This window comes from Phyllobates terribilis, unplaced genomic scaffold (assembly GCF_046119375.1).
Source record: "Phyllobates terribilis strain yellow unplaced genomic scaffold, ASM4611937v1 Scaffold_1__5_contigs__length_1240528914, whole genome shotgun sequence".
In the NCBI taxonomy this organism is placed as follows: domain Eukaryota; kingdom Metazoa; phylum Chordata; class Amphibia; order Anura; family Dendrobatidae; genus Phyllobates; species Phyllobates terribilis.
Genome location: NW_027362761.1, coordinates 946,471,099 through 946,487,115, shown reverse-complemented (window position 1 = coordinate 946,487,115; position 16,017 = coordinate 946,471,099). Strand labels below are relative to the sequence as shown.

At 43.7% G+C, this 16,017-nt stretch overlaps 1 protein-coding gene across 1 annotated transcript in view; it reads left to right on the top strand.

The window, feature by feature from the left end:
• The window catches only part of RNF150 (ring finger protein 150), a 230,926-nt gene that overhangs the window by 176,984 nt on the left and 37,925 nt on the right, over positions 1-16,017 (top strand). Inside the window, exon 6 of the mRNA XM_073642115.1 lies at positions 4,012-4,219. Coding sequence (XP_073498216.1) covers positions 4,012-4,219 — 208 coding nt within the window. The remainder of the gene's footprint in view (positions 1-4,011; positions 4,220-16,017) is intronic.

Here is a 16,017-nt window from a genome sequence, read left to right as displayed (position 1 = left end):
CATGTCGATTATCAGCCAATGTAAAGGGTCTTCTGCTAATTTTATCCCACCTGTCAGATAAGTGGTGGCATGACATAACTTTACAGTTCGTAAAACAGTGCAATCCTTGTAGCACAATGACGCAGTGTAAGACATCTCCATCATGTAACTCAACTCTTTTACCCTAAGGCTTCAGCATGTGGTTGATCAGTCGGGCGCTGAATAAATACATAATAGTTTCATAACTAACATTTAGAAAGAAATCTGTATAAAAGCACTATATAACAGCAATCTGCAATTAATGCATGCATGGACTATAGCTACAAATGTAAAAATGTGAACTACATGGTGTATCTTGCTTGATCAAAAGTCTGTAAGCCCACTTACCAATGACTAGAAGGGACCCTGACTGTACAGACTCATTTCTCCATGTGATAGAGAAATATTATTCTATAGGTCAGTACCATAGACCAGTGATAGTACCAAGTCAGTATGTGTTGGTGTAAAATAGTATCTTTATAGAAATACTAAATACTATTTATACTCCTAAATACTACTCAGAATCTGCCCCCTACAGTTCATCTGTCTCTACACCCTCCATGCACACGATAGCTGCACTCGGTAATTGAGTATTGCACTTTAACATACAGGCTGATGACCGGATCATACAGCTTTATATGATAATCCCGACTTATTATAATTGCCAGACCTGAAATAACAAGCACTTTCCACCTATTGTGTCCCCCCATTTCCGTGTAGAATGTAAGCTTGCGAGCAGGGACCTCACTCCTAATGTAACTGTTAAACTGTCTCACCTTGTATTGAATTGATTGTTTGTACATGTCCCCGCTTAATTGTAAAGTGCTGCGGAATATGTTGGCGCTATATAAATAAAAATTATTATTATTATTATTATAAATAATGTGTGTCATGTAGGCAATTTTGTCATCCCTCTATTCACTATTATTATTATTTATTATTATAGCGCCATTTACTCCATGGCTCTGTACATGTGAAAGGGGTATACATAATAATAAAAAACAGTTACAATAATCTTGAACAATACAAGACACCGACTGGTACAGGAGGAGCGAGGACCCTGCCCGCGTGGGCTCACAATCTACAAGGGATGGGTGATAATATAGTTGGTGAGGGTAGAGCTGATCGTGCAGCGGTATGGTGGAGCGAGGGTTACTGCAGGTTGTAGGCTTGTCGGAAGAGGTGGGTCTTCAAGTTCCTATTGGAGATTTCCATGGTAGGCAAGAGTCTGATATGTTGGAGTAGAGAGTTCCAGAGTAAGGAGTGTGGGAGATAAGAGGGGAGTAGAGATGGAGATCTTGTGAGGATCAGAGGTTGCGTGCAGGTAAGTACCGTGAGACTAGGTCACAGGTTTGTTTCTACAGCATAGCTATCTATAGTTGTGGTTGATAACAAACATTTTATTGACAAAATGACATATGACAAAATTTCTTGCTTACATCATCTTGCACAGATTCATCACTGCAAAGAGAGTCGACCAATTGCGCAAAGACTCTCCCTAAGGAAAGACTTATTTTTTCCTGTTCATGTCAGTGAGCTCAACATCAAAAACCCAAGTGTCTCTTACCTTCTTCAGGGACATCTCTCTGTGATGCCTCTCTCTAATTACAGACATGGTGTGGTCTCTGTGACAGTGTACAGTACAGACCAAAAGTTTGGACACACCTTCTCATTTAAAGATTTTTCTGTATTTTCATGACTTTGAAAATTGTACATTCACACTGAAGGCATCAAAACTATGAATTAACACATGTGGAATTATATACTTAACAAAAAAGTGTGAAGCAACTGAAAATATGTCTTATATTCTAGGTTCTTCAAAGTAGCCACCTTTTGCTTTGATGACTGCTTTGCACACTCTTGGCATTCTCTTGATGAGCTTCAAGAGGTAGTCACCGGAAATGGTTTTCACTTCACAGGTGTGCCCTGTCAGGTTTAATAAGTGGGATTTCTTGCCTTATAAATGGGGTTGGGACCATCAGTTGTGTTGTGCAGAAGTCTGGTGGATACACAGCTGATAGTCCTACTGAATAGACTGTTAGAATTTGTATTATGGGAAGAAAAAAGCAGCTAAGTAAAGAAAAACGATTGGCCATCATTACTTTAAGAAATGAAGGTCAGTCAGTCCGAAAAATTGGGCAAACTTTGAATGTGTCCCCAAGTGCAGTTGCAAAAACCATCAAGCGCTACAAAGAAACTGGCTCACATGAGGACCGCCCAAGGAAAGGAAGACCAAGAGTCACCTCTGCTTCTGAGGATAAGTTTATCCGAGTCACCAGCCTCAGAAATCGCAGGTTAACAGCAGCTCAGATTAGAGACCAGGTCAATGCCACACAGAGTTCTAGCAGCAGTCACATCTCTACAACAACTGTTAAGAGGAGACTTTGTGCAGCAGGCCTTCATGGTAAAATAGCTGCTAGGAAACCACTACTAAGGACAGGCAACAAGCATAAGAGACTTGTTTGGACTAAAGAACACAAGGAATGGACATTAGACCAGTGGAAATCTGTGCTTTGGTCTGATGAGTCCAAATTTGAGATCTTTGGTTCCAACCACCGTGTCTTTGTGCAACGCAGAAAAGGTGAACGGATGGACTCTACATGCCTGGTTCCCACCGTGAAGCATGGAGGAGGAGGTGTGATGGTGTGGGGGTGCTTTGCTGGTGACACTGTTGGGAATTTATTCAAAATTGAAGGCATACTGAACCAGCATGGCTACCACAGCATCTTGCAGCGGCATGCTATTCCATCCGGTTTGCGTTTAGTTGGACCATCATTTATTTTTCAACAGGACAATGACCCCAAACACACCTCCAAGCTGTGTAAGGGCTATTTGACCAAGAAGGAGAGTGATGGGGTGCTACGCCAGATGACCTGGCCTCCACAGTCACCAGACCTGAACCCAATCGAGATGGTTTGGGGTGAGGTGGACCGCAGAGTGAAGGCAAAAGGGCCAACAAGTGCTAAGCATCTCTGGGAACTCCTTCAAGATTGTTGGAAGACCATTTCCGGTGACTACCTCTTGAAGCTCATCAAGAGAATGCTAAGAGTGTGCAAAGCAGTCATCAAAGCAAAAGGTGGCTACTATGAAGAACCTAGAATATAAGACATATTTTCAGTTGTTTCACACTTTTTTGTTAAGTATATAATTCCACATGTGTTAATTCATAGTTTTGATGCCTTCAGTGTGAATGTACAATTTTCATAGTCATGAAAATACAGAAAAATCTTTAAATGAGAAGGTGTGTCCAAACTTTTGGTCTGTACTGTATGTGAAGCACCTATGATTGCACACACTGTGATTTTGATGTTTTATAAAACTTGCTCTTTCACACTACACTACATCCTAATTAAATATTATTTGGTGTCTACCTAGCACAGACATATGTGTTCATTTCTTGGTTGAGCTTTTGCTCCCTACCTCATTTACATTCTTGCTGGGTGTCATTTAGTTTCATGAATTTGAACCTGAAAGACTTGAAGGATAGTATCACCGATATCACAATACAATGATGTTAAAGGGTTATTCCCATCTTCATAGATGGATATTGTCAGACAGTAATTATAAAATAAGCACTTTTGCAATTTACTGCTTATTAAAATTTGCATCCATTTTTGAGATATTAGCACTTTTCTTTAGTCTATAGCTTGTTGACTAGGAGACCGACCATCGCTGCAAACTAGCTTTTAAGAACTGCGCCTAGGTTGGATTATGAAGTATTGGGTCACTCCTGTGATCCTGATCATCTTTAAAACCTTGCTTACAAGCTCAATAGAAAACAGCATGCAAGTACTGCACATCTTCTGCTGTAAACAAAATAAACCTTTTAAAATGTCAAGAACCGTTAAAAATTTTAATAAGCGGTAAATTTCAAAATAGATTGTATTTCCTAAGCACTATCTTACAATATCCACTTATGAAGATGTGAATAACCCTTTAAATATAGTTTATATTAGATTTTGAAACTAACATCTTATATATTTTTCCTAACAGCCCAATGCAGATTGCTTAGATGACATCACTCCAGACTTTGATGGTTCAGTAGGACCACCAACCAATCAAATAACAGGAGCCAGTGACGTCACGGTGAATGAGAGTTCAGTAGGAATGGATGCCTCTGTCCGTACTGTAGGTGTTTTACAAATCATCCAAGATGCTGATGTACTTCCACAGGTCGGAGAGGTCAGCTATACCGCAGGCAGTGAGTACTCCTTTCTAAAAATATATTAATTATTCATCAGGCTCTTGGGGTAATTTGTAAGAAAATTTTCAAGATCTGAACTTGTGAAACAGTAAAATCTGTATTACGCTGCTACATAGAAAGTACATCGTATTAGATACATCTTTTCCCAGTGAGGGCCAGGTGCTTCTAAGTTGGGCAATTTCTTGAGTGACGCCAGCTACATTGATTATGATTTACCCCATATTTATCAACTTTCAATTATTGTTCTAATACTTTGTGAATGAGTGTGAGCTGAGCTGGATTGTGCAATAGAAGGGCAATTTGTACAGTCCTGTATTTACTGTAGCTTGTTTTTCTGCTTTCATTTATCTTGGGAGATAATATGAAGTTCAGCAACCATGTTATTTAGGGATCAGAAAGTGGTCAGACTACAGAGACTTTGAGCCCTTTCAAATTTAAAAAAAATGTAATTTGCTCTGCGTAGAGACGCTTCTGGGTGTTGGGGATCTGCTCTGGTGTCGGTGGGTCCTGCACAACTCTCAAAGAGGGTTTAAGGTTCTGCACCCATGTTGGGTGATCAATATGCAAGAGTTGTACCCGTTTCAGACATATCCTCATTTCCCCTCTTTCCCTCCCCGCTCCCAGTTTTTAGTTTATTTTCCTTTTAATCAATGTAATTGTGCCTGGAATAGGTACTTTCCTTACCCACCATCTCATAACAGCATAGCATGCATATGATAATAGGCTTTGGTTAATCATTGTCACTAGTATATATGTTTTGGGTATTATTTGCATTGATACATGTATGTAAATGTTTCTATTCAATAAAAACAAGCTTTTTTAAAAAAAAAAAATTAAATAAAAAATATTGTGAAAAACTGCTATTGGGCAGTTAAGGACAAAATGAGAGTGGGTTCTCACGCACAGAATGATGATTGTGCTATGGATTTTAAAATCTGCATTATGCTTATTTGCATGGATTCTACACAGTAAAACTGTGACTGAGCCTTATTGAAAGGAACCTGTCAAGTGGATTTACTCCTATAATGTATAAGAAACTCGTTATCAGCATTGTGTGAAAAATAATGTTTAATCCCAGACGCCTGTATCCAGACTAGTCCGGCAGCGCCATCACTCATCCCTGCAGTTTTCTTACAGGGGAGGAGGATGCGGTGTCCCTCTTCTCCTTCTCCCTGTCTGCGCTTGTTTGCCCATGACGATGCTGTGGGCGTGATACCAACACACCTCCGGACTAGTTCGGGTACAGGCAGGCTGGGATTAAACATTATTTTTACAATCAATAGAGCAACACTTAATTGCAATAAAGAAATCATTAAATGTTTTTGTAATAGAAGGTTAATGAAAGTAGCAATAGGAACTACAAAATAGATTTATTTAGTTATTGAGTGCAGATGATTTGTGAACCCACTATAATAAATACATTGTTATTGTTACCTGTCATCTAGTTTAATTCAGCTGCATTTTAACATAACATTGACTTGTGAATTTGGTCACCCCATTCAAGGTAAAGGGGCTCTCCAGGGATATATGAATAATCCTGCAAATGTTGTGCCAAGAATTCCAAATATGCTTTTGGTCAAAATTCAGCTTCCAATATTGACTTTGTGCTCCACAGAAATGTAATTCATTAATGTATCTGAGATAAGAATACACAAACTGTTACATAAACATACTATTGAAAACGGGTATTTTGTTTCTAAAGAGTAAGTACATGCCTAATGGAGTGTCTGGTTCAGAAGACCCATATTTAGTTACCTTTACTTGGGCATACTGGAATAATACAGATGGAGTCCTGTCCCCTGACACTTGGGATTACTGAGGTAATAGGAACAGGGTCTTGTCCCCTCACACTTGGGATTACTGATGTAATAGATACAGGGTCTTGTCCCCTCATACTTGGGATTTCTGAGGTACTAGGAAGAGGGTCGTGTCCCCTGATACTTGGGATTTCTGAGGTAATAGGGAGAGGGTCTTGTCCCCTGATACTTGGGATTTCTGAGGTAATAGGGAGAGGGTCTTGTCCCCTGATACTTGGGATTTCTGAGGTAATAGGGAGAGGGTCGTGTCCCCTGATACTTGGCTTACTGAGGTAATAGGGACAGGGTCCTGTACCCTGATACTTGGGATTACTGAGGTAATAGGGACAGTGTCTTGTCCCCTGATACTTAGCTTATTGAGGTAGTAGGGACAGGGTCTTGTCCCCTGATACTTAGCTTATTGAGGTAATAAGGACAGGGTCTTGTCCCCTGATACTTGGACTTACTGAGGTAATAAGGACAGGGTCCTGTACCCTGATACTTGGGATTACTGAGGTAATAGGGACAGGGTCTTGTCCCCTGATACTTGGGCTTACTGAGTTAATAGGGGCAGGGTCTTGTCCCCTGATACTTGGGCTTACTGAGGTAGTAGGGACAGGGTCTTGTCCCCTGACACTTGGGCTTACGGAGGTAATAGAGACAGGGTCCTGTACCCTTATACTTGGGATTACTGAGGTAATAGGGACAGGGTCATGTCCCCTGATACTTGGACTTACTGAGGTAATAGAGACAGGGTCCTGTCCCCTGATGCTTGGACTTACTGAGGTAATAGATACAGGGTCTTGTCCCCTGAAACTTGGGATTACTGAGGTAATAGAGAAATGGTCTTGTCCCCTGATACCTGGGTTTACTGAGGTAATAGAGACAGGGTCCTGTCCCCTGATGCTCTGTTTTAAAGGGAGAGCAGCTACAAAGAGAATCGCTTGCTTTGAAGGACTCAGTGCATTGCTTTACATGAACATCCAAATAATTTCAATGAGGAGTGTCATCAGGTTAAGAAATGGCCAGGTTTTGCTTTTACTTGTTTAGTTTTTTCTACCATAATGTTCCAGAGATATGGTCCTTTGTATTAAGTGTTAATTGTTATGGTCTTTACTAAAGGGGCATGGCTCACAGGATAATAATGCAGAGCAGTCTAAAGACACTATCAAAATTAACACTAACTATATAGGCCCATCCCTCAGGAAAAATATGGCGGATTTTAAATAAAAACAACATATTCAGGGGAGCAGCGAGTTTAAAAAAGGAGCAGAAATTGGCCACTTTTGATAAGATGGCAGATCCTCTTGAAAGCTCCCCATTCACATAAGAAACTGTTGTCCGAATTCAGCTAGACTGTCCCCCATCAGATGTTGTCGGGGGAGAAGAGGATCCTGCCTTTGAATTTCCACAGCCATTTCTTTTGTTATCAGGAAGACAAGCCGTTTCAAGAGGAGTTTGGCAGCAACACTCTCGTAGAGTGCGCAGGCACACAGCCGTGGTGCTGAACGTTCCTGTCTATGGAGGAGTCAAGAGAGATGGCTGTCTGATGTGTAAGACCAGACTTGTTTAGTACATGACAAGTTAAAGGGGTTGTCCACTACTATTTAAAATATGCCAAAGCGTTTTTATGATGAAAAGCAGCTTTGTAATTACCTCCCTCTGCCTTTTCTGCCTGTGAGCGGCGCTATCACTGGCCACTCACAGGCAGCACGTGAGCCCCTGCTGCAGCCGGCTCTGACATCCGCTGACGGGGGTCTCTCTCTTCCGCGTTTCACGGTTGCTGCTGGGTTGTGGGCGGGGTTATCCCCGCGCGTCATACCCGGCATCCACTGCACGATCTGCCTCTCCCCATTCATTGGGAAAGTGCGCGGTGGATGCTGGGTGTGACGCGGTGGGGTAACCCCGCCCCCAAACCTGCAGCCACCGCGGGGACCCCAGCTCTGAGTCACGCCTCAATAGATGGGACGTCAGCTTGGGGTCACGTGCTGCCTGTGAGCGGCCAGTGATAGCGCCGCTCACAGGCAGAAAAGGCAGAGGGAGGTAATTATAAAGAACTTGCTTTTCATCCTAAAAACGCTTTGCCATATTTTAAATAGTAGTGGACAACCCCTTTAAGATAGTCACATATCGATACATTGATCATTATACTGTGACATCATGGGACAGGCAGCTGGTAAAGGGGTGAAGTTCTATTATGGAATTTTAAAGTTCCTATTTAAAATCTGTTGAAAAATCCTAGTGTGTTTTTACTCATCCTAGTGGTTTAGCAGCATTACGTTAGGCACTGTTATTAATATACACATTCATCACTACTAAAGAGATATTCTTGAATGATTTTATTACCCTAACCGTAGCCCTATTACTATCCTTAGTTGGGGTTAGAAAAACGTAAAAGTTTAGTATAAACACTTTTTTAAATTTGATTTCCTAGCAGGTCTCTGTGTCACTTCTCAAAAAATTACCAGTGAGTGGAGCGGCGTGAAGCAGTGGGAGAGTGCAATGATTATATTGATTGCTTTCTCAGTTGCCATCTCAGTAGAAAATCATGACAAAGTCATCTCGACTGCTGTGTTCTGCATATGGACTGCTGCCAACAGTGAGTGGCCTGCTAGAAGAAAAGGGAAGGCTTGCTGGCCACACATTAATGATTGCATAGAATTCAGTGACGGTGAACCTTTTACAGACCGAGTACCCAAACTGCAATCCAAAACCCACTTATTTATTGCAATTTAACCTGAATACTGAGGTTTTAGTTTAGAAAAAAAACTCGTACATTAGCGCGCTATAGAGTCTATAGCCAAGAGCTTGTAAGGGCTGCACTCCAAACCTAAGATAATAGCTACCGATTGCAGAGGAGGTCTGTTTTTGCTAATGCAGAGGATTTTTAATCAAAAGTAAAATTGCAAAGTTGGTTGTTTTTACCACCTCTTTGCAAATGTAACCCTTTATCATGATGAGAATAACCCTTTAAGCCAGGAATGTCAAACTCAAATACACAGAGGGCCAAAATTAAAAGGCCAACCTTGATATTTGTTAAAAAATGTCTACAATTGAAGTTTTTCCTTATCAAATAAAACGATTAACTTTTGGAATTATTTTGGAATAATTTAATGTTATGTAAGAGCAGTAAAAAGCATATGGCCCAATGGCCTAATTTAAATAAGTAATTTTAAATAAGTAATATCAAAGGATAAAAAGCCTTGAACAAAACAGATAATAAAGTAAACAAACATGCCCGCAAACACAGTATGATACCTCCACAGTGAAATCCTCCACCGTACCCACCACACGCACAGTATGTTGACCCTATTCTACCCCTCAATCCCCTTGACGAAGAATGGTGACCCCATCACAGTATGATGCCCCAACTGTAATCCCCACACAGCCCTCCATACAGTATAATGGGCACAAAAAGTCCTCCATACAGTATAATGGCCCCACATAGTCCTCCATACATTATAATGGCCCCACATAGTCCTCCATACAGTGCAATGGGCCCCACATAGTCCTCCATACAGTGTAATGGGCCCAACATAGTGCTCCATAGAGTGAAATGGACCCCACATGGTGCTTTATACAGTATAATGGGCCCCACATAGTCCTCCATACAGTGCAATGGGCCGCACATAGTGCTCCATACAGTATAATGGGCCCCACATAGTACTCCATACAGTATAATGGGCCCCACATAGTCTTCCATACAGCGTAATGGGCCCAAAATAGTGTTCCATAGAGTGTAATAGACCCCAAATAGTGCTTCATACAGTGTAATAGGCTTCACATAGTCCTCCATACAGTGTAATGGACCCCACATAGTTCTCCATACAGTATATTAGGCCCCACATAGTCCTCCATACAGTGTAATGGGCCCAATATAGTCCTCCATATACACTCCCTGACAGAAGTTATGTCGCTTATCCATGTTATGTAAATAAAAGCTTATAACCTGACGTTAAATTCATCCATTGGTTTTATAAATTACTCTTTTGAAAGCTGAAACCCTCCCAAATTTGGTTTAGGTTAAGAAAATAAATTACCATCAATGCTGAAATATTGATCATTTAATGAACACAGAGTGGTCAGATTTTGGCAAGACAAAAGTTTTGTCGCCCACAGAAAGTAATGTGATATTCAAACAAATAATTATCTTAAAATGCAAATATATGTTGCATAACATTGGTGAATAAAGTTGTGGTGCTATTAGAGTCATATTTAATATTTTGTGTGACTTCCATGAGCTTGAAGGACTGCATCCATGCGGGTCAACAATGATTCATACAATTTATTAATGAAGTCATCAGGAATAGCAAAGAATGCAGTCTTACATGCCTCCCAGAGTTCATCTAGATTCTTTGGTTTTGTCTTCCAAGCTTCCTCTTTCATCCTACCCTAAACATGCTCAATGATGTTCATGTCTGGTGACTGGGCTGGCCAGTCCTTGAACACCTTGATCTTTTTTGCCTGGAGGAACTTTGTTGTAGAGATGGATGTATGAGATGGTGCACCATCCTGCTGCTGAATTTGACCCCTTTTATGATTTGGAATGTAAGAGGTAGCTAATACTTCTTGATATTTTAGGCTATTGATATTGCCTTCCACCTTGCAAATGTTTCGCACACCCCCATACTGAATGTAACCCCAGACCATGATATTTCCACCACCAAATTTAACTGTTTTCTGGGTGTATTTTGGATCCATACGGGCTCCAGTAGATCTCCTGCAGTATTTGCGGTTGCTGTGGTGTAATTCTACTGAAGACTCATCAGAGAAATCCACCTTCTGCCACTTTTCCAGCGTCCATCTGTTTAGCAGGCTGTGGGACTTTGCAAATGACACGGTTTTTTATTTGCCTTTTGTTTAGTGCTGGCTTCTGGGCACTGATTCGACCATGGAGGCCATTTCGAGACAGAATCCTACAAACTGTTCTAGTTGACACAGGGACTTGAGGTGACCAGGCCTCTTGGAGCTCTGCTGCAGTGGAAGAGGGGTTTGCTTTGGATTTTCTAACCAACAAACGTTCCTCCTGAGCAGTTGTCTTGCAGGGTCTGCCGGACCTGGGCTTGTCAAACACATCTCCAGTCTCTTCAAATCTTTTTTTAATTCTTTGTACTTGACGTTGAGACACATTAAAGGTGCCAGCCACCTCTGCAGTGGATCTGGTCTTCAGCCTCTTGATAATCAAGGCTTTGGTGGATTTTTGGCATGTTGTCAGAGCTCAAGTTGCCGTTCAAGTGAAGGTCTGGGGTGCTGGGTTTCTTTTTATACACACCCACTAATTAACCAATCATTTACTGAGCACTGGTGAGGATGTAAACTAGGATTGGGAGCATTATATGACCAGGCGACAAAACTTTTGTCTTGCCAAAATCTGTCCGTTCTGTGTTCATTAAATGATCAATATTTTAGCATTGATGCCAATTTATTTTCTTAACCTAAACCAAATTTGGGAGGGTTTCAGCTTTCTAAAGAGTAATTTATAAAACCAATGGATGAATTTAACGTCAGGTTATAAGCTTTTATTTACATAACATGGATAAGCGACATAACTTCTGTCAGGGAGTGTAGTATAATGGGCCCCAGATAGTGCTCCATACAGTGTAATAAGCCCCACATAGTGCTCCATACACTATAATGGCCCCACATGGTGTTCCATATAGTATAATTGCCCCACGTAGTGCTCTATACAGTATAATGGCCCCACATAGTTATCCATACAGTATAATGTGCCCACATAGTGCTCCATACAGTATAATGTGCCCACATAGTGCTCCATACAGTATAATTGCCCCACATAGTGCTCTCTACAGTATAATGACCCCACATAGTGCTCCATACATTATAATGGCCTTACGTAGTGCTTCATACAGTATAATGACCCCACATAGTGCTCCATACAGTATAATGGCCCCACATAGTGTTCTCTACAGTATAAATGGCCCCACATAGTGCTCCATACTGTATAATGGCCCCACATAATGCTCCATACTGTATAATGGCCCCACATAATGCTCCATACTGTATAATGGCCCCCACATAGTGCTCCATACAGTATAATGGCACCACATAGTGCGCCATACAGTAGAATGGCACCACTTAGTGCGCCATACAGTATAATGGCCCCCACATAGTGCTCCATACAGTATAATGGCACCACATAGTGCGCCATACTGTATAATGGCACCACATAGTGCGCCATACAGTATAATGGCACCACATGATGCTCTATACAGTATAATGGCCCCACATAATGCTCCATACTGTATAATGGCACCACATAGTGCGCCATACAGTATAATGGAAACACATAGTGCGCCATATAGTATAATGGCCCCTACATAGTGCTCCATACAGTGTAATGGCCTCACATAGTGTGCCATACATTATAATGGCACCACATAGTGCGACATACAGTATAATGGCACCACATAGTGCGACATACAGTATAATGGCACCACATAGTTCTCCATACAGTATAATGGCCCCACATAGTGCTCCTTACTGTATAATGGCCCCACATAGAGCTGTATACAGTATAATGTCCCCACATAGTGCTCCATACAGTATAATTGCCCCACATAGTGCTCCATACAGTATAATGGCACCACATGATGGACCATACTGTATAATGGCCCCACATAGTTCTCCATACAGTATAATGGCCCCACATAGTGCTCCTTACTGTATAATGGCCCCACATAGAGCTGTATACAGTATAATGTCCCCACATAGTGCTCCATACAGTATAATTGCCCCACATAGTGCTAAATACAGTATAATGGCCCCACATAGTGCTCCATACAGTACATTGGCCTTACATAGTACTTCATACAGTATAATGGCCCCACATAGTGCTCAATATAATGTAATGGGCACCACATAGTGCTGCATACAGTATAATGTGCTCAAATAATGCTCCATACTGTAAAATTTGCCCACATAGTGCTCCATACGGTATAATGGCCCTACATTAAAAAAAATAAGCAAATAACTACTCACCTCTGCCCGTTCCCCTGCTGGTCTGGTCTTTTCATATATCATAGTCCTACCTGTGGGAACTAGCGCCGCCGCCACTCTCCCCTGCGCTAGCCCCATCCCCTTAGCGCTAGCGCCACCACTCTCACCCTCCTCACCCCGCGCAGCCTGATGGGATGGCGGGCATGCAGAGGAGAGTGGCGGCGGTTCTAGTGCTGAGGATATGGCGCGCGTGCCCCTGGGAGGGCTCTGCGTGCCACCATTGGCCTAGATCTGTGTGTTGGTCCTTCAATCATTTTGACAGTGGGGGAGGAATAAAATGTTTGTGCCCTTACAGAATTTTTCACCTGTGTCAACCACCCTTCTACACTCCAATCCCTACCTTGCCATTACTCCACTGATACTGTTATTGCCAAGATGAATGATGTGTGAAAGGGGCAAATATTTCTATGGGTGTAGTCTCACACGTTCAGTGTGGGGTGTTTTTTTTTCTTTTTGCCATGCTTAAAAAAGGCAGGTAAAATCTGTATTCAGTGAAGACTGACTTTCCCATTACTGAGATAGGAGATGGCAGTTACTACTGATAAGGTTCTATGTAGATAGGGGGGGAGCTCTGCCTGTAGCTCCTCCTCACCCTTCTATCTACATAGAATCTGACCCGTAGCTGCTGCCATCTCCTATCTCAATAATGGGAAAATCTGTCTTCTCTGAATACAGATTTTACCTCAGAATTGAGAATTGTGATAATGACTGATTAATTTTGGCAGAGAATGAAGCCAATTTTTCTTCTAAGATATATTAAAAAGTTGCTTATTTTCATGTGTACTATTGATTTATGAAATAAAAATTAAAACTACTGTTATTCTTTAACTTCTACGGTAGATCTTGTTGAGATTATGGCCATTGTTGTCCAGGCCAAGTAAGGACAAATGTGTATAGAAAGCAAGGAAAGGGCTGCTATGAGACACTTAAGTGTGTGAATCTCCATAGACTTCTTTTTGCTTCTTGTTCATAAACTAAAGTAATGATAAGGTCCAAGTATGACTTCACTATAGATTTTTCCCAGTGACTCATGTTTCGGAAGTATGCTTTCCAAGTCTCGCTTAGACAAAACAAGGTCTCTGAGAGTTGTGTCAAGCAGTTTTGGAACTGGTCTGTATGAAACGGCAGAATTACCATTCACGTTCATTTGTATAGATGGACTAGATTAAAACATGGTGTAACATACCTGGCGGCGTACTTGCATAGTGCACCATCTCCCACTATGCAAGATCGCAAACTTAATCTTCAGTCCAATCTGCCAGCCTGGCTTCTGTTCTTGCTGTCTGCTTGTCCCTGTCCTGACTGCTTAGAGCGGCGGCCCGGTTACTTCCTGTTTCTTGTAGCTGCTGTGGGCACACCCCTAATGCGTCTCCAGCCTATTGCTGTCTGTCACTGGATATTTAAACCAGCTCCACCCTGAAGCTGGTGCCTGAGCAACTCTTACCTTCAGAGGGCTCCTTGCCTCTGATGTGCCAGGTCCCGTTCTGTTCTTGCCTGTCCGCCAACCTGGGGGCTGTATTCCCAGGCCTGTCTGAACACTCTCCTAGCCTGTTTGTCTCTGTATCCGTACCTTCCCTTTTCCTGCAGTGTCTGAACCTGCACCTACTCCTACTCGTAGTCTCTGTACTTCTGATGTGAGTTTGGAGTCCTCTCGCTACTTCATTGCAAGTACCTTGTGTGTATCTGGTTCTGCTTTTCCCTTCCAGTCTGTTCAGTGTGAACAGAGCCCTGTTCTCTCTGCTCTGCCTTGCTCACCGCTCCTGCGGTTCCTTCCTGCTCTGCCTTGCTCACCGCTCCGGCGGTTCCTTCCTCCTCTGCCTTGCTCACCGCTCCAGCGGTTCCTTCCTGCTCTGCCTTGCTCACCGCTCCGGCGGTTCCTTCCTGCTTTGCCTTGCTCACCGCTCCAGCGGTTCCTTCCTGCTCTGCCTTGCTCACCGCTCCAGCGGTTCCTTCCTGCTCTGCCTTGCTCACCGCTCCGGCGGTTCCTTCCTGCTTTGCCTTGCTCACCGCTCCGGCGGTTCCTTCCTGCTCTGCCTAGCTCACCGCTCCGGCGGTTTCTTCCTGCTCTGCCTTGCTCACCGCTCCGGCGGTTCCTCTCTGCTCTGCCTTGTTCACCGCTCCGGCGGTTCCTGCCTGCTCTGCTTTGCTCACCACTCCGGCGGTTCCTGCCTGCTCTGCCTTGCTCACCACTCCGGCGGTTCCTGCCTGCTCTGCCTTGCTCACCGCTCCGGCGGTTCCTGCCTGCTCTGCCTTGCTCACCGCTCCGGCGGTTCCTGCCTGCTCTGCCTTGCTCACCGCTCCGGCGGTTCCTGCCTGCTCTGCCTTGCTCACCGCTCCGGCGGTTCCTGCCTGCTCTGCCTTGCTCACCGCTCCGGCGGTTCCTGCCTGCTCTGCCTTGCTCACCGCTCCGGCGGTTCCTTCCTGCTCTGCCTTGCTCACCGCTCCGGCGGTTCCTTCCTGCTCTGCCTTGCTCACCGCTCCGGCGGTTCCTGCCTGCTCTGCCTTGCTCACCGCTCCGGCGGTTCCTGCCTGCTCTGCCTTGCTCACCGCTCTGGCGGTTCCTGCCTGCTCTGCCTTGCTCACCGCTCCGGCGGTTCCTTCCTGCTCTGCCGTGCTCACTGCTCTGGCGGTTCCTGCCTTGCTCACCGCTCCGGCGGTTCCTACCTGCTCTGCCTTGCTCACCGCTCCGGCGGTTCCTGCCTGCTCTGCCTTGCTCACCACACTGGTGGTTCCTGCCTGCTCTGCCTTGCTCACCGCTCCGGCGGTTTCTCCCTGCTCTGCTTGCTCACCGCTCCGGCGGTACCTCTCTGCTCCGCCTTGCCCACCGCTCCTGCCTTTCCTCTCTGCTCTGCTTGTCTACCACATCTGCGATTCTGTTCCTGAATCCCAGTCTGTACTGGACCCTATCCAGCCTGTGCTCCAACCTGCTAGTACCTCCCCGTCTGCACGCCAGCCGTACTTGTCAGTACCCTCCTGTCTGCA